This window comes from Pogona vitticeps, chromosome 2 (genome assembly GCF_051106095.1).
Source record: "Pogona vitticeps strain Pit_001003342236 chromosome 2, PviZW2.1, whole genome shotgun sequence".
NCBI lineage: Eukaryota > Metazoa > Chordata > Lepidosauria > Squamata > Agamidae > Pogona > Pogona vitticeps.
The window spans coordinates 51,813,642-51,839,225 of record NC_135784.1 but is presented as its reverse complement, the minus strand read 5'-3'; the positions used below and the strand labels follow the sequence as shown (position 1 = coordinate 51,839,225).

Below are 25,584 nucleotides of genomic sequence, written 5' to 3'. Positions count from 1 at the left end.
AGCCATTGAAATCCAGAAACATCAGCATAGCTTCAACAAAAAAGAAGAAATTCTGAAACTGAACAAGGCTTGCCTTCCAGCACTGGAAAATACAGCCTGCAAAAGGTCAATGAACTCTACCCAGCCACAAGGATCACTACATACAAAAGACCACCTAACAACACCCATCAATTACAGTAGCGATAATCTCTCTTCCTTATCACAACAATAAACCAACAACAAAAACACACTGATCACCATAATCACCCATCTCCTGAAAAGGACAAAAGCTGATCTCACAGCCATAAATACTCAACTCCCAAACAAACTGCACCTGAGCACAGAGTGCTGTCCTCTGAAGATGCCGGCCACAGAGACTGACAAAACATTAGGAAGAACAACCTTCAGAACACAGCCAAAGAGCCCGAAAAACCCACAACAACCATTAGATCCCAGCTGTGAAAGCCTTTGCGAATACAGTGAACAGAAAGATTGCTTAAGTGTGAGATAAAATAGATCACAACTTTAAGTTGTGATATGATAGCACTTTTCAAATATTTGAAAGGCTGTCATAGAGAGGAGGGGCAGGATCTGTTCTTGATCATCTCAGAGTGCAGGATACACAACAATGGGCTCAAGTTAAAGGAAGCCAGATTTCAGTTGAATTTCAGGAAAACGTCCTAACTGTTAGAGTAGTATGATAGTGGAAGCAGTGACCTCAGGAGTTGGTGAGTGCTCCAACACTGGAGGCATTCAAGAAAAACTTAGATAATCACCTGGCAGATATGGTTTGATTGTATTCCTGCATTGAGCAGGGGGTTGGATTTGATGGGGCTTGTAGGCCCCTTCCAACTTCACTTTTCTATGATTCTAAACACAAACCAGACTGCTCCAATTTCTCCAATCTGGACGTGCCCCGAATAAGAGATTTGATAACTGTTTAAGTTGCATTAATATCAATGGTTCTACTCTATATGTAACTTACTACTGGATTTCAGCCAATAAATAATACCATGGTTTGTCTAAGGAAACTATGAGAAAAAAGGGATTAAAAGTTTAATAAAATACAGAACCTCAAGGTAAAGATGTGAAGGATGGCCATGATTGCTGTTGAGAACAGTTTGAGACAATCTGTAAAAAATGGTAGCTTCATCATCTCTAAGGACCTGAAGTCATGCAATAAAATTGATTCATAGAATTGGGAAACATGAGATCTTTAAAAGAAGTCATCATTAAATTGTAATTCACTTCAACAAATTTGTGGTAAAGGCCATGGTTTTTGATAACTTTAAATACATTACACAAAACTAATGCAAGCTCTTTACAGCTATTGGTATATATCTCTGAATATCAGTTCCTCAGAACAGTCAATACTGTATAAGAAAATAGTTGCCATAATATTTTTATTCTAGCTGTCCTAGAACCTCCTACTTGGCCAGCATGGGAAACAGGGCGCTGAAACGAATGGGTCTACAAGATTTCAAATGATCTAGCAGTGCTGTTACGTTCTATGTTCTCAAGTTTAATAACTGTCTAAATAAAATTAAGAATAATTTGTGAATCACTGGGGAGAGGGGAGACTACTGAGTCTTCTAAGGAGGAGAAAGAAAAATAATAATATGAAGTTCACAAGAGTACTCGGTTAAGAGGGCTTGCTTTTCTTTAAAAGTGCATGTATTTGGCCACATTTTTACCTAGTGAAACAAATATTCAGAAATACCATATACTTGCTCCTGTCACACTTCTTTGCTTTATATAAGCAATTATTTTCTTTTAAGACCACTTAAGTGACTGAAATTGTAAACTGCAAGGCAAATAAACAAGCTGAATCCAACATTTTATAGACTATTTCAGAGTATCCAGTTTCTCATTTAATCTGTTTTCTATAGGCAGGATAACAAATACAGCTGTAGTAGATGTTCAGTGGTAGCAGATCCATTTTAATTTCTGTGTTTGTGTGTGTATTTGTGTGTGTGTGTGTGTGTGTGTGTGTGTGTGTGTGTGTGTGTGTGTGCGTGTGTACTAACTTTAATAAAGCAAGATGGTAAGCTCTGAAATCTCAGAGGTCAGAGATCTATGCTTTTTAATATCTCGCTGCTCTTTACTAAGCCTTTCATCACATTAATGACTAAGTCATACTGATTGTAAAGCAATTGTAAGGAGGCAATTAGTAAGGCCAATGACAACCATGGAGAATGAAATGAACAAGGCTTTCAGCGTAAACCAGATGAATATCTTCAATATATTTCTTATTATCTGCTTATGGTATTATGCGAAATTACACTGAATCAGTGCATAAGAAGACCATTTGAATTGCAAGGTAAAAGCAACACAAGCTAGACTGTTTGTTCCAAATCTCTAAGTAAACATATTGCAAATGCATTGTTAATTGTACATGTTTAAGAGGACAAGATACCATCATTATACTTAATGACAATGATAGCATACTGGTAATCCTTCGCAGGTATACTCAGATATAAGTCTACTGTGTTAAATGAAACTTATTCCCAAATTATGTACAGGGATTGCAGATTTATTTGGATTTCCTCAAGTGTAAATGTTTGTATCCTATTGCAATATTTTCCATTAGCTTGTCACGTTCCCACCTGTCCCTTGATTGTGTCACCAAGCAAATGGCACCAGCTACGTGTCGTGTCACTGCCACCAGTTGATTACATCAGCATTCTTTATTATTAATCACAGAGGTCCAGGCAATGTGTCATTTTAAAAAGAACCAAATAGAAGTTGTTTATTATTACAGATGATGAAGGTACAGTCGATGTCGTTAACTCTTAACAAAACATCCTACTTCATCCATTCTCAACCACCAACCCTCTCTCTCCACTCTCTCCTCCTCCTGCAGAGACTATTATATCTGGTGACTCTGCCTCTCCAACACTCTCATTGGTACATGCATACAGTCCATTAACATTCATGACCTGGGTGGACATCACATCACAATTTTCCAATCTTTAAAGGAATTTTTTTTTTTTTTAGAAGAGTAGAAGGAAAGAATATCTTGCTCTCTAAGAGAAACTGCACTGCACTGGATAGCCATATGTTTTATTCCTGGAACCAGAAATTCTGTTCCTCCCATTCTCTGAACAAAATCTTCCTCCCCATTGATTCAAAGTAGAGATGGGCATGAACCTCGGTTCTAAGGTTCAAACCAGTTCATACACACAGTACCACAGCTGCCACATGTTCCCTTCCCCCAACTCCCTGGTTGGATTCTCCCCACTAACCAGCCAGAGCACACTCCTCACTTCCTCCTCTTTGGCTGTTCAGCCAGTCCTTGCCAGGAGCATGGTCTTCCCTTCCCCACCTCCTTGGCTGATTGCCCACTCAGACAAGGAGGTGGGACAGGCAAGCCTATGGTCCTCCGGAGACTGGCGGAACAGCTGAAGAGGGAGAGGAGCACGCTATGGCTGGTCCGTGGGGCATTGACCAGGGAGGTGGGGGAAGGTACCAAATGGCACCTGTGGTGCTGTGTGTATGAACTAGCATGAACCTGTGAACCAAAATTCATGCCCATCTCTAATCCAAAGGATGCAGTTAACATTGGGGACAGGCTATGTGTCGCCTATTCTTGGTTGACCAAAACATGTAACAAACTAACAGCAGGACAGGTTACCTATGGGAGAGGGGGATCTTTATTGTTGCTAATGACATGTATGTGCTTGTAGCTGTAGACTTCAGCACCATTGGACTGAGGATACAGCTACAGTAGTCTTGAAAAATATCAGATCATGTTTGAACATCAACTACCAATTCCATAGATAGATACCAAGAAATTGTGTAGCTTAGCAGTGTGGTGGTAGATGGCGAAATTTATTGACTTTGAGCAGGAATGGTTGGCTTAATTTTGTTATAGTCTAGTGCATTTTCCCAATATTGCCACTTCTGTTCTACAGAGACTCACAAAGAAGCTTAAGTTCAGTAACTTATTTTTATGGTGTTGAGATAATGCAATATGAAGGAGGAGGAAATGATGAATATGCTTAACTTCTACTTATCATTTATTTTCATCTCTAAGACTGTATTATACTTTTTTTTCTCTTCATCCTCATCTACTACCTCTGTTTCCAAAAGAATCACAGGACATCTTGCAATATACCTACTGGTGGAAATCTCAGGTTTTGCTCAAATGTCTGAAAAATCTTTCAAGATCTCACCATTCAACATCACAAGACTGGGGAGAGGAAGGGCTGGAACAGATGCATTTAGCCTTGTGACCCCATACTCCTGTTGAGGCATTATATTTGAACTGAGTTGAAGTGTGGAACTGCCATCCCCTGATATTTTCAATCCTGAATCACTGAAAGCAGATTCATCTGCATATATTGCATATGTCTATCAATCTTTTAAAAATAATAAGAAGAAATCTATAAAATACAATCTGGGTCTTATATGTTTTATAACCTGGAAAGAATGCTTTGCCCATGATCCCCGATGCCTATTTACTGATGGAGGGAATGCATAGTTCCTTTTACTTCTCATAAAGCACACTGAAAACTGTCCAGAATGTCAAAAACACTTATCAAGTGGTATGGAAAGGGTACTGCTGTCACCAAATTAAATAGTATAAAATTCATCTAGCTACCACATGTGATTCTTTCTATTCTCCCATTCTGGCCCATCTATTATCCTCTCCCACTATCCCTTTTGTAAAAATTTAGTTTGTTAAATTCCTAAGATAAAAATCCTGCTTTTGTGCTCTTGTTATTTTACAGTGATCTGTGGTAATGTTTCACTGATATAACAATGACGATGACAGCAACCATGATAATGAGTTGTTTTTTAAGGGTGAAGAGCACACTATCCTGTCTCAAAAACATTTTTTGAGTGTGGAGAGCTTATGCCTGTTATGAAAATAAAAACAAAACTGTGATGCAAAAGGCATATATCCATTTTTTTCCCTTACAGATGGGACCCAGAAATCAAAGTTCTTTCTTATCTCAACCTCAGATTATTCCTTTAATTTCAATATATATATGCTGCCCTCTGAAGATGCCAGGCACAGAGACTGGCAAAATGTTAGGAAGAACAAACTTCAGAACATGGCCAAAGAGACAAAAAAACCCACAACAACCATTAGATCCCGGACATGAAAGCCTTCGCAAATACATTATTCCTTTAATTCCTTTTGCTTAATGAATGCACTTTATTAGTCTGTATCTTCATTGTAACAGAAAAATATTGACTCCTTTTCTGAATGTCTAAATGACTGTACTATGAAATTAAAGCCACTGCAGAACCACTACAGAGAAGGAAATAGAAATAACTTGGATGTAGAAAGCATGACTCCCTCCAGAAATCTAAAGAACTAAGAAAGCTCTTGCAGAAAGTGGAACAGTATGGGTGAAAATGGGCTACCAGATTCAGGAGCATCAAAACGAAATGCTATATATATATTGGAACAATTTGGATACTGACAGCTGCTTGTGCAGGTGAATACAAGTTACTGCTTTAGCACACTGCATTTTTATAGGCTATCTATCAATGCATATATTGATATGAATACAAATAAGACCACTTGTTACCAGCTGCCACCATATTTATGCCTTAATAAAGAATAGCATACATACATTCTGCAGCACATATCCAATTCCTACATTATTTCTCATGTCAACCATGTAGTATCATGTTAAAACTGGAACACTTTGCCCGAGGAATATGAATGACAAATTATTTCTATGGGCTCTATGCAAACACTGCTTATATTCTGCACATCATCACAAAAGGTTTACTTATTTCCTCTTCTCTTGTCAAAAGCTATATCTTGTAATTTAATAGTTAGATATATATATCCATTGGTTTTATTAAGATGTTATAATTCAAAGTAATTCAGTAACAGCCAAAATATGATTAAACAAAGTGCTAAATTTCACAATTGAACAAGATCATCTTAAAAAGATCTGAAGCATTTCAATTTTTATTTATTGAGGATTCTCTTTAGAGCACAAAGATTTGAATGTTTGTGACTACTGACATAAAAGTGATGTGTTTTAATAATTTTTGCATTTAGAATAAGATTAGCTACCCCTTTAATAGCTCATCTTTTGACATATTATTAACATTTTTTTCAAAATTATGAGGGCAAATAAAATCAACAACTGGATTTGAGAGCTTCTATTATTGTCATTGTTCAAAAACACCAGGCATGGAAAATAAACATTATAAAAACCTTGACTGATATTATATAATAGATACAGTACAAGTTTTAACCAAACACCTAAGCATCTATTAAATATTGGCATAGTATATATAATGTTCCTAATATTGTGGGTTTGGTAGCTCTAGTGGTGTTATTTTTGAGATCTGAAACTGTTTATAGTACTGTATGAAATTTCTTGATATTGTTCCCAATGCCCCAATGACTACGGGCCCATGTTACATCCACAAGCAACGAGTCGTTAGTTCTTTATCTTCAATTCTGGCATTCCCTGGAATTGCAATGTCAATGATCCAGACATCTCTTTATCCTACTACATTTGGTATGTTGTGTTCAATGTGTCTATCAGTTTGGATTCAGAAATCCCAGAAGATTATTATTTGCATAATGAGCAGTGCACTAATTTTGCCACTCTATCATATCTAACTTTGTAATCTGTTTGTGCAATCTTTGGACATTCTTTGGACTGAGGTGTGACACAGTTTCATCATTTTCTTGGAAGAGTTGACATTTGCTGTTAGCACTAACTCCTTAGATTTTAGCTTTCATCATGTCGGTTTGGAGTGCTTGTTCTTGTGCAGCAAAAATCAGGCCTTTGGTTTCTTTCCTAAGGGCCCCCAGTTTTAGCCATGCCCATGTTAAATTATGATCATGCTTTCCATCAACATTTCTCAGGTGCTGTCCATGTAGTGGTTTATTTTTCCAGCTGTTTAATTTCTTTTCAAATTGTTGGTTCTTATATCGAGCCTTTGTTTCTGTTGTTTTCTAAATATTCTCTATTTTCACTACTTTCAGTAATTTTTCTCTGCTTCTACTGATGTAATCATTTAGACTTCTTTTTTCTTCCTTTGCTACCTCCTGTATTTGCAGTAATCCACAGTAATCTGTCTGGGAGGGCAGGGCTTTGTCACAGTGAGACTCGTCAAATTTCAGGAAATCTGAAACTGACAGAGACTACTTGGTTTTGACCCCCCCCCCCAAACTTGGGGTAGGAAGGACTTTTACTAGGAGAAGTGAAAGTCTGAAGTAATAGAATCCGACTGAGAAGGTAGGAGGACCTGGGGATACCTGGATTTGTCTCTCTTTGAAATTGCATTTAAAAGCAGAAATTGAGTGGATGCCATCTTGGGAGAGAGCAGAAAAGTACAGAAGGATTTTGGAAAAAATCTTGACCAGAACTTGAAGTAAGTGGCCTGCTTTATATGTCGAACTCCTAAGGACCTAAACAATGAAGAGAGTGGGTGCAATCTGTCAGAGAAAGTGACTAGATCTATATCTAGCCAGAATGGCGAGCATTCCTCCCCCCCCCTTCATCTGAGGTTTTGCTGGGAGAAACAGAAAGAAGGAGAAAAGGGGGAGATAAAATTACTTTGCCTTTATTGTGGTAATAAAACTCACCTTCATAGGACAATATAACCATTTAAATTTAAATCTGTGAAGCAGCCAGGAAAGCCCTTCCCCCTTCCAACCATTGCTAACTAGGAAGCCTGGAGAGAGAGACTGAATTGTAAATGTTTTCTGCCCTAAGACATAAGCTACGATTTAAAAAAGACAGGAAATGGCCCAATATTCAATAGTTCAACAGGAATGTCATCACCTCCACTGGCCTTGTTGTTAGCCATGCTTTCTAAGCTCACTTGACTTCACTCTCCAGGATGTCTGGCTTGAGGTCAGCAACCACACTATCTGTGTTGTCCGGAATATCCAAATCTTTCTGGTATAATTCCTCTGTGTATTCTTGCCACCTCTCCTTGATGTCTTGTGCTTCTGTTAGTCCCCCCCCCCATTTTTGTCTTTTACCATGTCCATCTTTGCACAAAATGTTCCTTTAATATCTCCACGTTTCCTGAACAGATCTTTGGTTTTTCATTTTCTATTTTTTTTCCATTGTGAGCATCTACTGTCTTTACTACTTGATGGAAAGAAATCCAGATAATACTTCCAATCAAGGAACAAGACATTCTGAAGAATATTCAAAATGTCATATTTAATAGACTACACCAGATAAGAGCAGAGATGGATTAGCTATTTGAACAAATTAAAGACGTAGAGACAAAAATGGAATCTACATTGAAGATGGAGAAAAAAACAGTGTGACAGGAAATTAACTTCCCCCCTTTGTTTTCAACTCTGTGTGTTACATTCAAGGTGTCAGTTTGGATCTGGAAATCCCACAAGATCTTGACTTCCTCGTTTTCTGATTTTCTGACACCTTCTCTACCCAATATTCCCATGAGTTTTTGGAGGCCAGCAATTTACATTTTTTTCACCATGACCAGTGCACTAACCTTGCCACTCTATCATGTCTAACTTTGTAATCTGTTTGTGCAGTCTCTGGACATTCACTGATGAGGTGTGACAGTTTCATCTTTTTCTTGAAAGTCAATATTTGCTGTTGGCACTAATTCCTTGGATCTTAGCTTCTTCTTCTTCTTCTTCTTCTTCTTCTTCTTCTTCTTCTTCTTCTTCTTCTTCTTCTTCTTCTTCTTCTTCTTATTCTTCTTCTTCTTCTTCTTATTATTATTATTATTATTATTATTATTATTATTATTATTATTATTATTATTATTATTATTATTGTGGTGTGATTTCTGAGATCTGCAACTGGTTATAGTACTCTGTGAAATTTTTGATATTGTTCCCTACCAACTGAAACATCTCGCCTCTGGAAGAAACACGCTTCAGTGTTCCCAATGGTCATTCGGGCTTTGGGAACTATTACTACAACTACTACAACCACCATCACCATCACCACCACTACCACCACCACCACCACCACCAGTAGTAGTAGTAGTAGTAGTAGTAGTAGTAGTAGTAGTAGTAGTAGTAGTAGTAGTAGTAGTCTGCCTTTCTCCCTACAAGGGGACCCAAGGGAGTTCACAATACTAAAATGATCAAATTCTTCAAAAAACCCATCCTGTTTATGAATGTGCGATACTGTAATTTCTGCACCCACGATTTTAAAAAGGCAGGAAATGGCCCAATATTACGGCAAACTATCATGCTCATGTTGCAGGCAGGAAAAAGAATGCCAGACTTTATTTGGCAGTTGACAACACCAGTGGCAGCAGTCAAGATGGTCTACAGCAGCATTTCCCAACCCCCAGTCTGCAGCCTGGTGCCGGTCTGTTGCGTGGGCCAGACTGGGCTGCCGAGAGAGACCTCCCACTGCCCCCCTGCACACTCATCCCCACACTGCCCGATTGTGTCTGCACACATGCTCCAGCGTGCCCGCACGAGTGCTGTGCTGCCATTTGCGCATGCGCATGGGTGGGCATGGGCCTGCACAAGCACCGCGCTGTCATTCGTGCATGCCCACGGTTGCTCACACGCATGCACAAATGACAACGTGCTCTCATGCGGGCCTGTGCACACCCATGTGCAAGTGCAAATGGTGGCGCGCTGCCCATGCAGGCACAAGTGTGCCCATGCAAGAATACGCACATGCTTGTTTGCACATGCAAGCAAGCACGGGGGCTGCCCCACCTTCCCCAGCCGGTCTGTGGACTGGAAAAGGTTGGGGAATGCAGGTCTACACATACCCTCTTCTGCGCACTATGAGTCACACTTGAAATAGAGCCCTTGTCTTTATGTGAGAAGTGGTTAACTGATAGATTTCTCAGGCGATAAGGTGGTCAGGCACTCTCATTTCTTTAAGAACTTGCCATAGTTTGCTGTGGTCCATAAAGTTAAAGGCTTTCGCGTAGTCAATGAAGCAGAAATAGGTGTTTTTCTGGAACTCTCTGGATTTCTCCATAATCCAGCACACGTTAGCAATTTGGTCTCTAGTTCCTCTGCCCCTTCGAAATCCAGCTTTTACTTCTGGGAGTTCTCGGTCCACATACTGCTGAAGCCTACCTTGGAGGATTTTGAGCATAACCTTGCTTGCGTGTGAAATGAGTGCAATTGTACAGTAGTTGGAGCATTCTTTGGCACTGCCCTTCTTCGGGATTGAGATGCAGTCTGATCTTTTCCAATCCTATGGCCATTGCTGAGTTTTGCAAACTTGCTGGCATATGGAATATAGCACCTTAACAGCATCATCTTTTAAGATTTTAAATAGTTCAACTGGAATGTCATCACCTCCACTGGCCTTGTTGTTAGCCAGGCTTTCTAAGGCCCACTTGACTTCACTCTCCAGGATGTCTGGCTCAAGGTCAGCAACCACACTATCTATGTTGTCCAGGTATCCAAATCTTTCTGGTATAATTCCTCTGTGTATTCTTGTCACCTGTCCTTGATGTCTTGTGCTTCTGTTAGGTCCTTCCCATTTTTGTCTTTTATCATGTCCATCTTTGCACAAAATGTTCCTCTAATATCTCCAAGTTTCCTGAACAGATTTCTGGTTTTTCATTTTCTATTATTTTCCTATATTTCTTTGCATTGTTCATTTCAGAAGGCCCTCTTGTCTCTCCTTGCTATTCTGTGGAAGTCTGCATTCAATTTTCTGTAACTTTCCCTATCTTGCATTTTGTTTCTCTTCTCTTCTCTGCTATTTGTAAGGCTTTGTTGGACAGCCACTTTGCTTTCTTGCATTTCCTTTTCTTTGGGATGGTTTTTGTTGCTGCCTCCTGTACAATGTTTCTAGCCTCCATCCATAGTTCTTCAGACACTCTGTCCACCAAATTTAGTTCCTTAAATTAGTTCTTCACTTCCACTGTGTATTCATAAGGGATTTGGTTTAGATTATACCTGACTAGCCCAGTGGTTTTTCCTGCTTTCTTCAGTTTAAGCTTGAATTTTACTATAAGAAGCAGATTATCAGAGCCACACTCAGCTCCAGGTCTTGTTTTTGCTGACTGTACAGAGCTCCTCCATCTTTGGCTGCAGAGAATATAATCAATCTGATTTCAGTATTGCCCATCTGGTGATTTCCATGTGTAGAGTCACCTCTTGTGTTATTGGAAAAGAGTGTTTGTGACGACCGGCTTGTTCTCTTGACACGACTCTATTAGCCTTTGCCCTGCTTCGTTTTGAACTCCAAGGCCAAACTTTCCTGTTGTTCCTTTTACCTCTTGACTTCCCACTTTAGCATTCCAATCCCCTATAATGAGAAGAACATCTTTCTTTGGTGTCAGTTCTAGAAGGTGTTGTAAGTCTTCATAGAATTGGTCAATTTCAGCCTCTTCAGCATTGGTGGTTGGTGCATAAACATGGATTACTGTGACGTTGAAAGGTCTGCCTTGGATTCGTATTGACATCATTCTATCATTTTTGAGATTGTATCCCAGTACAGCTTTTCCCACTCTTTTGTTGACTATGAGGGCTACTCCATTTCTTCTACAGGATTCTTGCCCACAATAGTAGATATGGTAATCGTCTGAATTTCATTCACTCATTCCCGTCCATTTTAGTTCATTGATGCCCAGGATGTCAATGTTTATTCTTGCCATCTCCTTTTTGACCACATCCAGCTTACCAAAGTTCATAGATCCTACATTTCAGGTTCCTATGCAGTATTTTTCTTTGCAGCATCAGACTTTCCTTTCACTTCCAGGTGTGTCCGCAGCTGAGTGTCCTTTTGGCTTTAGCCCAACCACTTCTTTAGGTCTGCAGCTACTTGTATTTGTCTTCCGTTCTTCCTCAGTAGCATGTTGGATGCCTTCAGACCTGAGGGGCTGATCTTCTGGCGTCATATCTTTTAGCCTTTTGCTTCTGTCCATGAAGTTTTCTTGGCAAAGATACTGGAGTGGCTTCCCAGTTCCTGCTCCAGGTGGATCGCGTTTAGTCAGAACTCTCCACTATGACCTGTCCATCTCGGGTGTCCCTGCATGGCATAGCGCATAGCTTCTCTGAATTACTCAAGCCCCTTCACCATTACAAGGCAGCAATCCATGAAGTGGTGGGGGTTACTAACTTGTAAGTAAACTAGAAAAAATGTGCTTTGAATACATTAAAAGCCAGAAAAGGGTGGGGGACCCAGCAATTTCACAGCTGAAATGAATGAGCTGCTGTATATTATTATTTATTTTTAAATGGTTTTAAAAATATTTTTACATATATTTAATCCTCTTTTTCACACTGAAGGCCATGGCAGGGTCAAGAGTGACAGACTCCTGCCCTGTAGGCTGACTGAAGACATATTCTGACTGACTTGAATGCTATGCTATGGAAATAGTTCCCTTGAAATTCATTTTTTAATATAGCAATTTCAGAAGTTATAGGGGTTAAAAAGTTTTAGGCGTTAAAGGGTCTGAATTAGAGGCATGAATGGCTTATCATCCTAAAAGGAAAAAACACCCACGTCTCACAGAGCGAGTTTTTTTAATGTATGCAAATTTGTTCTTATCCAGGTATTTTATCTCTTTTCTATCAACTGTAGATTTATGGTCGCTTGTGTCTTTACAGGGTAAAACAGTGTTACTTTTTTAAAAAAATCCAAACTTGAAAAACCTTTGCCAAATGTCCTCAAATTTGGCTCAGAGCAGAGCAGACTTTCTGTTACATCTATGCCAAATTCGGTACTGCTCTGATGACCAGTTTCATAGTTAGAATTTTTTTGTTTGGGACATTCCTATCTTTCGATTATGCTTGTAGAATGCTTTTTGCTGTGCTAGCACAAAATATATGAATTTATGTTACAGAAACCTTCAAAAGTTGGGATACAAAAACTTCTGATAACAAACTCTTGTACGGCTTTAGTCAATAAATTTTAAAATGATCATAAAGAACTCTCTCTTATTAATCAGTGAAATTTTAATGTGATAAATCAGTCCTCTTCTAGGAAACAGAATTGGAATGAAACACTCAGCCTTCATGCACTGGTTCCACCTAATCCAATGCATATATCGCTTGGGACACAAAGGTTCTTACATATCCATGCAAATAGAGTACTTTCACAGTTCATTTAGAGTTCACAATAGTTTTCAGCATTTTATACCTTGCATTAGGTGACAGATTTCAACAATGTGATTCTTAGGTTGCCATTTATACCCAAACCTGAGTGCTGCGGTTATATTCTCCACTTCATGCACACATGTAGCTCCTATTAATGCTAATAGGACTGAGTCAGAACTAAGCATTAAGGGAAATAAACATACTTCCTCATATCCCCTGACCTTACCACAAATAGAAGGAAGTCTCAAACTATGTGAACAAACCATGAAGTATATAATGACTCTTGCATTTCATAGGAAACAGACTTTCTACATAATTGCCGGTGAGTAGTCCAATGTCAGCCACATATTAAAGTATCAATTCAAAAGGTCATGACAGAAAGCTCAAATTTCCCAGGAACTTGTGCAGTGTGTCTAGATCGATGGTTCCCAACTAGAGATGAACATGAAATGATCCATGAACCAAAAAACCTCATGAACCAGGGCAGTTTGCAGTTCATTTCACGGGCAGTTTGGCAAACTGTGCTTTCACAATGTGAAACAAAACACCAAACTTTTCCAAGCAATCTTCAGGTTTGTCTGCCAAAGACAGCGACACACAGCTTTTTCAAAATGTAAAGAATGGAAGTAGAATGTCCAATGTCTTTTCCTTTCTATTAAGTTCTCAAACACGAACATTCACGTAGGGGTCTAATTGTGTGGGTACATGTTTGAATACAAGATTGTGCATATGGAGGCATGATATCTATATACACACATCAATTTAGGAATCACTTAGGATCCAAAATGCCAGGAACAAATCGTTAACAGATGCCCTATTCATGTAATGCAGGTATAGAATGGTAGACTGTGCTAGATATTATGCTATACATCCTTTGCAATCTAAAAGGTCCTCTCTACCTCTTTCTATGTAGGTGGTGTTGGTTATCAGTGAGGTACTTGCAATGTAGAATGCTGGATTATTTGCCTGGATACTTTCATTATGTATGCTCTGTAGCCCTATTAAGTCATCAAAGGTGCATATGGAACCCATGCACATTGAATGAGTGCTCTAGCATACCTGGGTAGCCTCTGCACATGAGCCAAAATCCTGATCTGGAGGTATGGAAGTTGGGTTAACCTGGAGAGGCCACCAAGGTACAGCAGTTTCTGCTAATAAGCCCAGCTCACTTTCTCCATCCCTTGTCCTCTTCCACATAAGGCTCGCTAGATAGGAATTCTGCTGAGCATGTACAGAACAGAGCTTACAATCTCAATAGCCTAAAATATTAAAGAATACTACATAAAAAGCCCCAATGAGTACCTTATGTTACTAGTTTGGTGTATCACATATTAAATTTTCCCCTTGACTTAACACAACAAACTGTTACTTGAAAGATGCCATACAAATGGAAGAATCATCCATTAAAATATATGGAGTGAAAAAAATGATTTTTTTGGCAAACTAGAGAATGCCAGTTTTCAATCTTATACAGATAAAGTATAATCATTTTTAACCCTTTCTACCACAAGATTTGCACGGAGCAACCTCTCCGATGCCAAGTTTTAGATTCAGCTGTTTCCCAAGGATGATTTGTAGAAACTAGCCCCTGTACTTCAATGTCTGTACAATCTCAGCTCATATTTGAATACGGCACTCAGCAGATGTGCAGGGAGACTCATCCTCCCTCCCCCTGCCTGGATTGGCCAGCCAAGTGGGAAGAGAGCAGCGCTCAACGAATGACTGGAAAGATAGGCGGGGCTACCACCACAGTAGGACACGTGAGTGGACAGTCCAGCCCCAGGAGCCAGATCTTCATTAGGTCCACCTGCGTGGGGGTCTTTGTATTTGTATACAAATGCCCTCATCACTAATCTCAACCATATTTAGCATACAGTCATGACTGTGGGCCTCCAATATCTCACAGTCTAAATAAAGAAAAGACAACACACTCAATATGTAAATTACTGCATCATCTTATGGGCCTGCTTTCCTACCCGACTGCTGAACTATCTTTTTTGCTTCCATCACACAGGTGATAAATATGCAATATACTAGTTTAAGAAGAGTCTGTGCAAGTAGTAGTTAGGAAATCACATAAATGGACCTATTAATCTATTTTGGTGTTTGGCAGAGTAACAGTGAGAAGGGAAAATTTTTGCAACTAATCAATCTTTTTTACCTATTTTGCTATAGAAAATTCTCACCCACCTGCATAGATGAGAGAAGACTGAAAATGTATGTTATAATCTATATATCTGTCATACAAAATAATTCATCATATGCAGGACTATTCACAAAAAGTACCTACCGTAATTCAATTTAAGACATCTGTCAAAGTCAATACATCTAACAAATTAGAACACCAACTATTATTGCCAACATTTCATTATTACATTTAATTTAGTGATAGAAATTTCTGGACATATATTACAGAGCTGCTAAAGACATTTTTAAAATGAGTAGTCGCTAATAATATTAAATCATGAACTCATTATATTGTGGGAAAATAAGGCTGCTGTTGCAAAAGCAACAAGAATAAGTTACTGATTTTCTCTGAACAAGATAAATCATTCTGATGCACTTTGAAGAGTTTTTAACACAGCCTTGGAAATGGACAACAAGCATACTGTCGCTGTATTAGGAAATCAGTGAACCAGCATCGCTCAGCGGAGTACTTGACTAAAGACATGAAGTGTTATCTATATCACACTGTTTACAGCAGTAGTAATTATCACGGCTACCTCCTACAGAAATCTGGGACTTGTAGTGTAGGGAGGCACTGAAACTTCTCAGCGAAAGAGATGCAATGTCTTTCCCTAAACAACAGCACTAGAGCTCTCTATAACAATCTAAGGACCTCATCAAACCAAAAATCCCAGTCTTCCATGGGCTGGAGCCAATGCATTTAAAATGGCATGAAACTGGTGTAGCTGTATGGTGCAGATCCCTAGTTTCAAATTGTTGCCAAACCACAGACTCACTGACTGTACAGTATTGTTAACAAACTATGCTATCCAGGTGCTAATATTAACGAATCTTATAAGCTTTGTTTTATAATTAATGGGCACAGAGTCTGGGACACGTTTACCTGCTGTGCCCGCAACCCTCAGTCAGCTCAGCTGTGTAGAGTGTTGCATCTTTTGGCTGTTAATAGATAATTAGAGAGCCCTGTAAGCTATATCTGTCTTATTACAGTAATGCCACTGTCCCTACCCCAACACCAGCGGCTTGATTAATGGAGCAATGTGTGGAGGGACGAACCAAAGCGGAAGCCTCACAGCAGGACAGGAAAGGAACAAAACAGAAGAACCAGAGCCACTTCATTTTCCTAATTGCAGCTATTTCCTCCTGCTCCATAAAAATCAATGAATTGGCGAACCTGATTAAACCACATGCCGCTCCTGGGTAGTGACTCTCATCAGTGAAACTTCATACTTTTGTCCCTGAAGTGCTATGCCAGCGCACCAGTAAACAGGATGAACTGCTGCTGCTGACACTACGCAGGCCTGCTTTAGGAAGGCAACTGTCTAGATGCCATGATGAGGAGTCTGGAGGACATGTGGGCCAGGGGGTAAATGAAATAAATAAAAAGTATAATCGGATGTTTTCATCCAGCATTTTGTGGGGCAACCTACAGCTTTGAAAATTAAACAAAACAGGCTCTGAAGCTGCTTCTGCAATCTAGGGGAGATAGCAAGAGAAGGGGTTACTTGTGACAGGTACTATCCAAAATGCAACTTCAACAAACACTGAATGCACACATATGCATGCATAGGTATCGCAGAGAAACAAATAGCCAACACAGCATAGCTGACTGAATAAAGATGTAACAGATAAATTAATCTTGTAGATGAAAAATCAGGAAAAGGCTGCACGGTCGTGGAAACAATACAAATGCAGCAGCAGGTGATACCTTTAATTGACCATTAAGAATATAAAACAAAACAAAAAAACAAATGTCGGAAACAAATCATCTTCTTCAAGGCTGTGCATCAAGTTCTTGTGGATAGTTCCAAACGAATGTGCTGTTTTTTAATGTTCCAGATTAATGTGGCTGATGGTGTAGAGGCCAGGCAAGCTTCTTAGACGGAAATGGCTGCAGCATGCATGTTGGTTTGAAGCTCTTCTTCAGCTAGCAATTTGGAATTTATGGCCCATCTCTTTAGAGATGACAGTCACAGGCAATCTGCCCCGCTCTTTCTGCCCTTTGTAAATTCAAAGAGTTTCTCTTTAGCTGGGGGAGGGAAGACTGCCCAGTTAAAATGGTCTGCCTCTAAGAAAGTTGGGATAAGACGATTTGATCTAAGAGGCTTTTGACATGGTTGGGCACGTGACAGGGTGCATAACTCTTAGCTGCACATGCACTGAGTGATCTTGGCTTGCCCCTCTCCAGAGAAACACAGTGCCGATTTGAACTCCTGGCTTTCTAGCCAGGAACTTCAATCCCCTGGGGGGGGGGGGGGGGCTTCACCATCCCTTTTGCCAAGCAATTACAGTAGCTGCTGTGCTTTGCTCAAGTTTGAAGATAAACCATTACAGACCTCTTTTTCTGCTCTCCTCCCTGCATATTAATTCTCTTTGTTCGCCTTCTTTCTTTTCTTTCTGTCCTGGCTCTAACTCTGGCAGAAGCCTAACAATCACAATCCAGCTTCTCCAGACTGCCATAAGACACACAACTGCTTTGGACTCCACATCCCTCAATGTAGGATCAAACACACTCATAAAGCCAACTTGCCCATGTTTTAAGTCCTCTGCATAGACTTTCTCAGTGTTCATTTAATTTCCTGTCCTGATGTCATTTCTTGTCTTAAATACTTCATATCCAATCTAAAGTATGAATACTTGTTGAGTATTTGAATTCATATATTTCACCAAAGACTATGATTTTGTATCTATTTCAATTTTTTTTTACACACCATAGATATGTTTGATCCCAGAAAGCTCCATGCTAATGCCAAAACAACTGCTGATGGGGGCAACAGTCCTGCCACAGTCAAGAATGACACTGCTAGCCAGGTACTTCATAACCCCCTGCTTGAGGCTGTGACAAAATATTGTGGGTTAGCAAAAGAATACGGTAACTGAAATAAATGGAATGCTGTGCTGGGACCTTGTATCAGAGGTTCTGTACCTTCAAAAACCCACCCTTTTTGTGTAATTTGCTGGAGGAGAATTATGCAGTAGCAAAGCTTTGCTGCCCAACTTCAGAGTTTCATAAGCCTTGGAGCCATTTTATGAGCATGGCTGAATTCAGTGATTAACTGAAGTGGCTCATTTTTCATTCCAGCACTCTTTTGCATAGCGTCAGACAGGAATTTCACAACTGGAAATGCTAATTTTCAGAGGAAAGATAAGTGTGAACTCAAGGATTCTATAGTAGAGAAGAGTATTTTTTTTTAAAAAAACTATTTGTACGAAGACTCTATTGCCTAAGTTTTGCATACATATTTCAGTACTACAGTTTCAAATATAACTATTTTCAAAATATATATTTCGAATGTTATCAAGAACCTGCCCTTACATCAGACTTCTTTCTATACATTCAATATCAGAAGCAAGTTTCACTTAATTCCAAAGGAATTGCTCTCAGATAAGTTAATTTATGACTACAACCTAGTCTATTTCTTTTAGCAAGGACCATTTTATGTTTTAAAACTTCCCAAGAGCTTAAAAAAAGAAAAGAAAAAAGAGAGCAAGTGTGCTGTACCACTGGAATGTAGGCATCAAAATTCTGTGCAGGAAAAAAAAGTGCTACCTTTCACCATGAGGTTCCCAGTGCTGCTGGCTGTCCCAAAATAATTTGTTGCTGTGCATGTATAACTTCCAGCATCTGCTTTGGTGACATTGGCAATCTTCAGAGTTCCATCTTCAAAAATGGTGATTCTGAAAAGACAATGAACAAAGTTCTGAGATTTTTTTTTTTTAAATGTAGTGTCACACACAATATTAATGGTTTACAATATGAACAGGAGAAACCACCACCAGCTACAGTAGATGTGTATTGATCTCTTGGAAGCTGAGATGCAGTAATACTATGGGCATATATTGCATCAGTTATCTGTGTATTAACTTGAAGGCAGAGTGGCTGACAGATTAGGATGAGGGGTGCCTCACCCCAAAAATTCATGAGCCACCCTTCTTTTGAAGGTCTTATCACTTTACCCAGGTAAGAAAGTGGGAAAGCCTCATGGAAAAGCCATAGCTTTGACTATGTGGACCTTTGTCGGCAAGATGATGTCTCAGCTTTTTAAGGTGTTCTCTAGGTTTATCATCACTTTTTTCCCAAGAAGCAGACTATTTTAATTTCGTGGCTGCTGTCACCATCTGCAGTGATCATGGAGCCCAAGAAAGTAAAATCTGTCACTGCGTCCTTATCTTCTTCTTCTATTTCCCAGGAGGTGATGGGACCAGTGGCCATGATCTTAGTTTTTTTGATGCTGAGTTTCAGACCATTTTTTGCACTCTCCTCTGTCACCCTCATTAAGAGGTTCCTGAATTCCTCCTGGGAAATAGAAGGGGAAGATATGGAGGCAGTGACAGATTTTACGTTCTTGGGCTCTATGATCAGTGCAGATGGAGACAGCAGCCACGAAATTAAAAGATGGTTGCTTCTTGGGAGGAAAGCGATGACAAACCTTGACAGCATCTTAAAAAGCAGAGACATCAACTTGCCAACAAAAGTCCGAATAGTCACAGCTATGGTTCTTCCTGTAGTGATGTATGGAAGTGAGAGCTGGACCATAAAGAAAGCTGACCACCAAAGAATTGATGCCTTTGAATTGTGGTGCTGGAGGAGGCTCTTGAGAGTCCCCTGGACTGCAAGGAGAACAAACTTATCAGTTCTAAAGGAAATCAAACCAGAGTGCTCACTGGATGGCAAGAGGAGAAGGGGGTGACAGAGGATGAGATGGTTGGATAGTTTCATCGAAGCAACCAAGATGAATTTGACACAACTCCGGGTGGCAGTGGAAGATAGGAGGGCCTGGCATGCTCTGGTCCATGGGGTCACGAAGAGTCGGACATGAGTAAACGACTAGACGACGAATTCCTCCTCACTTTCTGCCATCAGAGTGGTATCATCTGCATATCGGAGGCGGTTGATATTTCTTCAGGCAGTTTTAATTCTGGCTGGGGATTCATCCAATCCAACCTTTTGCATGATATATTCTGCATATAAGTTATTGCAGGGAGGTAATATACAGCCTTGTTGAACTCCTTTCCCAATTTTGAACCAGTCAGTTGTTCCATATCCAGTTCTAACTGTTGCTTCCTGTCCCACATACAGATTTCTCAGGAGATAGATAAGGTGGTCAGGCACTCCCATTTCTTTAAGGACTTGCCATAGTTTGGTGTGGTCAAAGACTTTTGCATAGTAAATGAAGCAGAAGTAGATGTTTTTCTGGAACTCTCTGGCTTTCTCCATAATCCAGCACATGTTAGCAATTTGGTCTCTAATTCCTCTGCCCCTTCGAAATCCAGCTTGTACTTCTGGGAGTTCTCGGTCCACATACTGCTGAAGCCTACCTTGGAGGATTTTGAGCATAACCTTGCTATGAGTGTAATTGTCCGATAGTTGGAGCATTCTTTGGCACTGCCCTTCTTTAGGATTGGGATGTAGACTGATCTTTTCTAATCCTCTGGCCACTGCTGAGTTTTGCAAATTTGCTGGCATATTGAGTGTAGCCCCTCAACAGCGTCATCTTTTAAGATTTTAAATAGTTCAACTGGAATGCCATCACCTCCACTGGCCTTGTTGTTAGCCATGCTTTCTAAGGACCACTTGACTTCACTTTCCACGATGTCTGGCTCAAGGTCAGCAACCACACTATCTGGGTTGTCCGGGACATCCAGATCTTTCTGGTATAATTCCTCTGTGTATTCTTGCCACCTCTTCTTGATGTCTTCTGCTTCTGTGAGGTCCCTACCATTTTTGCCCTTTATCATGTCCATCTTTGCACAAAATTTTCCTTTAATAACTCCAATTTTCTTGGAGGAATTATTTCTAAGCAATTTAGGTACCTGTAACAAATTACTTAGGGATAAGGAGAGTATAATAAAAGCAAGTACTAACAAGTACTTATAAAGTTACATTTTCAGTGGTTACAAATGTCAGATTAGGGCTCCTGACACTGGGGTCCAGATCCCCATTTGACAACTAAGCTCACTGGCAAAACTCTGGCAATCAAACTCGCTCAGCCTAAGCTATTTCACAGGGCTGTTGTGCAGATAAAGTGAGGAGGAAAACAATATATGACACCTTCAGGTCATTAGAGGAAAGATGAGATATAGATGCAACAAAGAATTTAAATGGTTGTTATCTGCCGTCTAGGTGTTTCTGACTTATAGCTACACTAAAAATTAATGACCTCTGGAAGTTCCTATAGTTAGCAGCCCTGCTTAGGTCTTGGAAACCCAAAGGTTGTGGCTTCCTTTATTGAAACACTCCATCTCATGTTAATTCCCTCTTTTTCTCCTATCATTGACCTCCTATCCGTGTCTTTTACAATGAGTGTCACTGCTCCTGTCAGATAGTTTGCCAGTATCATCACTCACAACTGCTCTTCAAGAATTTAACCATGGCTGGAACTATCACCTCCTGTGACTGCTAATTCCTGGAGAGTGTTGATGCATTTTAATCTGATATCTCTGATTTGACCATTACACTTTCAACGGCCCTGCTAGGAGACCAGACCTGGAATGAAGTCTAGTCTGTCAATTTCACTGACACACTCAAATCCATCATCCTGTTAAAGTGTGTACCAGAAAGGGGAAAAAAACATAAAAATATTAAGACACTGACAGAATTAATGAAGCATACTATTGAACAAGAAAGTGTACTGTTCATCTTCAAAAACATTAGCCTAACTAATCTTGTTGGTGTACATCATCCAATCATCCTTGGCCTGTGGTTCATAATGATGTTGGAAGGGGCCTAAAAGGCCATTGAGTCCATTTTCACTTGTATTCTTTTTCACTTGTATTAAGCACATGTGTGTGTGTTGGAATGAACAGATCAATCTGACTGACTGGCTGACATACAGACCCATACAAATAAACCATACTTGTTGAGTCACTGTAATTTTATTTTCTGGTAAAGAATGTTCAGAGGTCAGTGGCTCCTATCTTTCACTTACAAGGCTAATCTGTTCACCTCATCTCCAGGCATGAATATAACCTTCTAAAATGTTCTAAATTGTGGTCTGTCTTGTGAAGAAAGCACCTAGAAACAGAAAATAGTCCTTGCTCTACTTGCTGATGCAATTGTATGTATTGTTCATTTTTAGAATGTCTGAAGAGGGCTTTAGTCATGGAAAATTTTTATGCATGCTGCTTTGAAGCAAGTCCCTCTTTGTTCAGTGGGGCTTATTAACAGTAAAGTGTCTATAGGACTGCCACCTTAAGCACTTCGCGTACTTAGAGAAACCTTGGGCCCGCAGACACTCTCAATTACTCACACACACACACACACACTCATACACATAGTATTTTTTATTGTTATTTTGCATTTTTCCTCCCCCAACCTGCAAGAAATGGAATACTGAAATACAGGTGATTTCTTCCTTTATTCTGCCGTGGGTCAAGTGCCTGAAGATGAAGGAAGATGTCACCAAGTACCATAGCTGGGCATCCTCACAGTTTTCAGAGGGGCTTTGGCAGACTTCTTTGAACCCCACTGACAAGAAACAGCACCACTTCAACAAAATGTGGCTCTGAGAGACTCAAATCTCTTGTCCTGGTGCCCAAGGGTGGAAATCAAAATAGCACTTTTTCAATAGGGCCATGAATCAACATGTAAATAAAAATGCCACTTAACATCCATATTTAAGAATGTTTGTAACACTTGTAGAATAATTGTATTTTCTTTCACCCAGGCTTGATCGCAATAATGCGTTTTAATATATCTTTCTCTCCATCATCCAAACGTGCTTGCGTTTTCTATAATTTTCTTTTGACAGCATAACATTAGATTGCTGATCACTCGAAAGGATTTCAGGATTTCCATTTCCAAAGAGGTGATGGTGATAATTCTGGCATGAGCTCTGTATGCTTCAAGGGGTTCATATTACTTTTCTCAACACAAATCCATCCTTCTTGTATCTGTGGACTGGGGATGTAAGGCTGGCTCTCAATATCAAGAAGGTGACAAGGTGTGAATTATGGAAGATTTTAAAACAAGGTACAGGCATACAATTCATTCCATCAGTCAGTGATACCGTATTTGAGAACCACCATGTTTTGTGCCCGTAATCTTATTCACTTCATCCAAAGGATTTGCAATAAAACTGACAAATACCTGCTTGAGTCAACCGTATATGTATGTGTGTGCCCATGTGTGTGTGTGTGTGCCCGTGTGTGTGTGTGTGTGTGTGTGTGTGTGTGTACACATCAAAGCCTTTTGAACTGAGCTACTGACACTGATCTAAGCATTGATTTTTGAAAGTGCTTTTTCCAGCCATATGTATGTTTTGATGAGGCATATACAGTATTAACAGTGTGAAACTATTTTCAACTATTTCAAACAGAAATAAGAATGATTTTGACTCAGCTTTTGCCCCCTCAGAAGTTTTCTTCTCAACAGACTGAGATTAAACCTAGGGGAAGGGCCATTTGAGGCTACTGAATTGTTTACTGTCGGTTTGATCAGATAGGCCTTTCCCCTCCATTGTTTGGTGCTATGCAGGGGTGGGTTGGTTAGCTCTTTTTTATGGTGATCAGATTATTTAATTACTAGACTTAACCAATCTGTCCCTAGAGCACTCCTATCCAACTCTTTTTGAGTCCCTGTCAGGGTCTCCTACTTTTTTGGTGTGGTAGGTTTGCTCTAGTTTGGTCCATTTCCAGTGCGTGCAATCACTGGAAACAGAACAAAATCAAGCGTTGCTGCTGTCAAAGCTGCCAAGGCTCCTTCTGCTGTCAATTTCCTGCATCATGAAGTGGTTTAATAAGCGAGCCGCTTTAGGTTATCAGCAAACTGAATGCTTTCCCTGCTCTTCTTCTTTTAAACTTTTTAAACATTTTCATTGACTCTAAAACACACAAAAATGCAAAACTAACAAATAATTAAAAAACCTTAATATGTGCATACATACACAAAGTGTTCCCCTTCAAGTGCCCCATTCCCCATCCAAAAGGCATTGATCCTTTTGATGATACATGGACCTTCCCTTTAATTAGGACATAATCAATAAAAGCTTCGCAAATACATCTGAAGGTATTTTTTGTTAATCAAACCGTTTTTAAACTTAATGCCACAGGTTAGTTTATTATTAATAACAATATTTCATGCTTTTAAATACGATTTCCCCATCTCTTCTGAAGAGGAAATAATTTATTATTATTATTTGCCTCTGATAAACCATCGCTGATGTGCCGCATCACTTAAATGTAATTAATGTTTTTCGAATTAACTAATGACAGCAGCAGAAACAGCATCCTCAAGCTTGTCTTGTATTTAAGCACTGCCCACAAATTCTTGTCAGTCATTCACTCACTCACCCAGTCACCCTCCATTACATAATAATGGCTCCAAATAATTGCAAAATAACATTGTGCTACAACGGGCAGCAGGAAGGTAGAACAGGGTGGGCTGGAAGCTTACACAGAGCTTTACTGCCAGAAAATTACAAAAACATAAATTAATGAAGTGTAAAAGCAGGTTTACAATTATACAAAAGCCATTACTCCAGAAAAAAATTGTAACTTCAGAATTGGCAATGAAGCAATTGAATAATTAAAGATCTTCTATGCCTTCTATGCTTTATACCCTTTGGTGGGACAAACCAAAATGAAACATGAGATAATGCTGAAAGATAAGACTCTTAAGAGTGAAATGCACTCAGACATAACTGAGGAAGTACTAAGGATGTGTACAAGTAGCACTGTTTTGTTTTGTTTTTTGGAACAGTTGAATTAAAGTTAAAACAATGTTCAGCTACTGATGCACACAGAAGAAAAGGAAAGTGAAACTGCAGGATGCATTAAACTGGAACACAGAATAGTAGAAGAATAAATCAATGTAAGATAAAAATTTTAAAATAAGAAATGGAATGTATAAACATCACAATACTTGGTGTAAGTGAATTTACAGTGGACTGGAATAAGACATTTTGAAGAAGATAATTGCAAAGCATTTTACTTAATAAAAAGGAGTGGCTCTAAATATGAAGTGTAATGTAGCACATGTATTTATGGGCTACATGGAGAAATCTGATTGATGAACATCAATATAACTGTTATTCAAGTCTTAACTCGAAATACAAATGATGGTGGTGAAAAAGAAATTGAAAGCTTTTCTGCAAGAATCCAGAAGGAAATGGATCACACATATAAACAGAATATGCTAATAGTCATTGCTGGTGGATCTGTCAAGGACAGAGGTCTTCAAAATATGGCCCATGGGCCACATCCGGCCCACCTTGCCTTTTTATCCAGCCTGTATGTGCATATGGGCATGCGTGCATGCATGCAGGGGTATGGACATATGTGCAGACAAGCATGTGTGTGTGCGTAGCCTAGGAGAGTGACTCTTCAGAATTCCCTGCAGCTGTCAATATGTTTTTCTTAAATACATGGTAAAATAAGCTGAACAGACTATTATATACAAATAGACA

At 39.5% G+C, this 25,584-nt stretch overlaps 1 protein-coding gene across 6 annotated transcripts in view; it reads right to left on the bottom strand.

The window, feature by feature from the left end:
• LOC110077687 (contactin-4) overlaps positions 1-25,584 on the bottom strand; it is a 546,252-nt gene that overhangs the window by 72,466 nt on the left and 448,202 nt on the right. For all 6 annotated transcript variants that reach the window (XM_078385216.1, XM_072989453.2, XM_078385218.1 and 3 more), the window contains one exon: positions 18,729-18,856. In XM_078385216.1, coding sequence (XP_078241342.1) covers positions 18,729-18,856 — 128 coding nt within the window. The remainder of the gene's footprint in view (positions 1-18,728; positions 18,857-25,584) is intronic.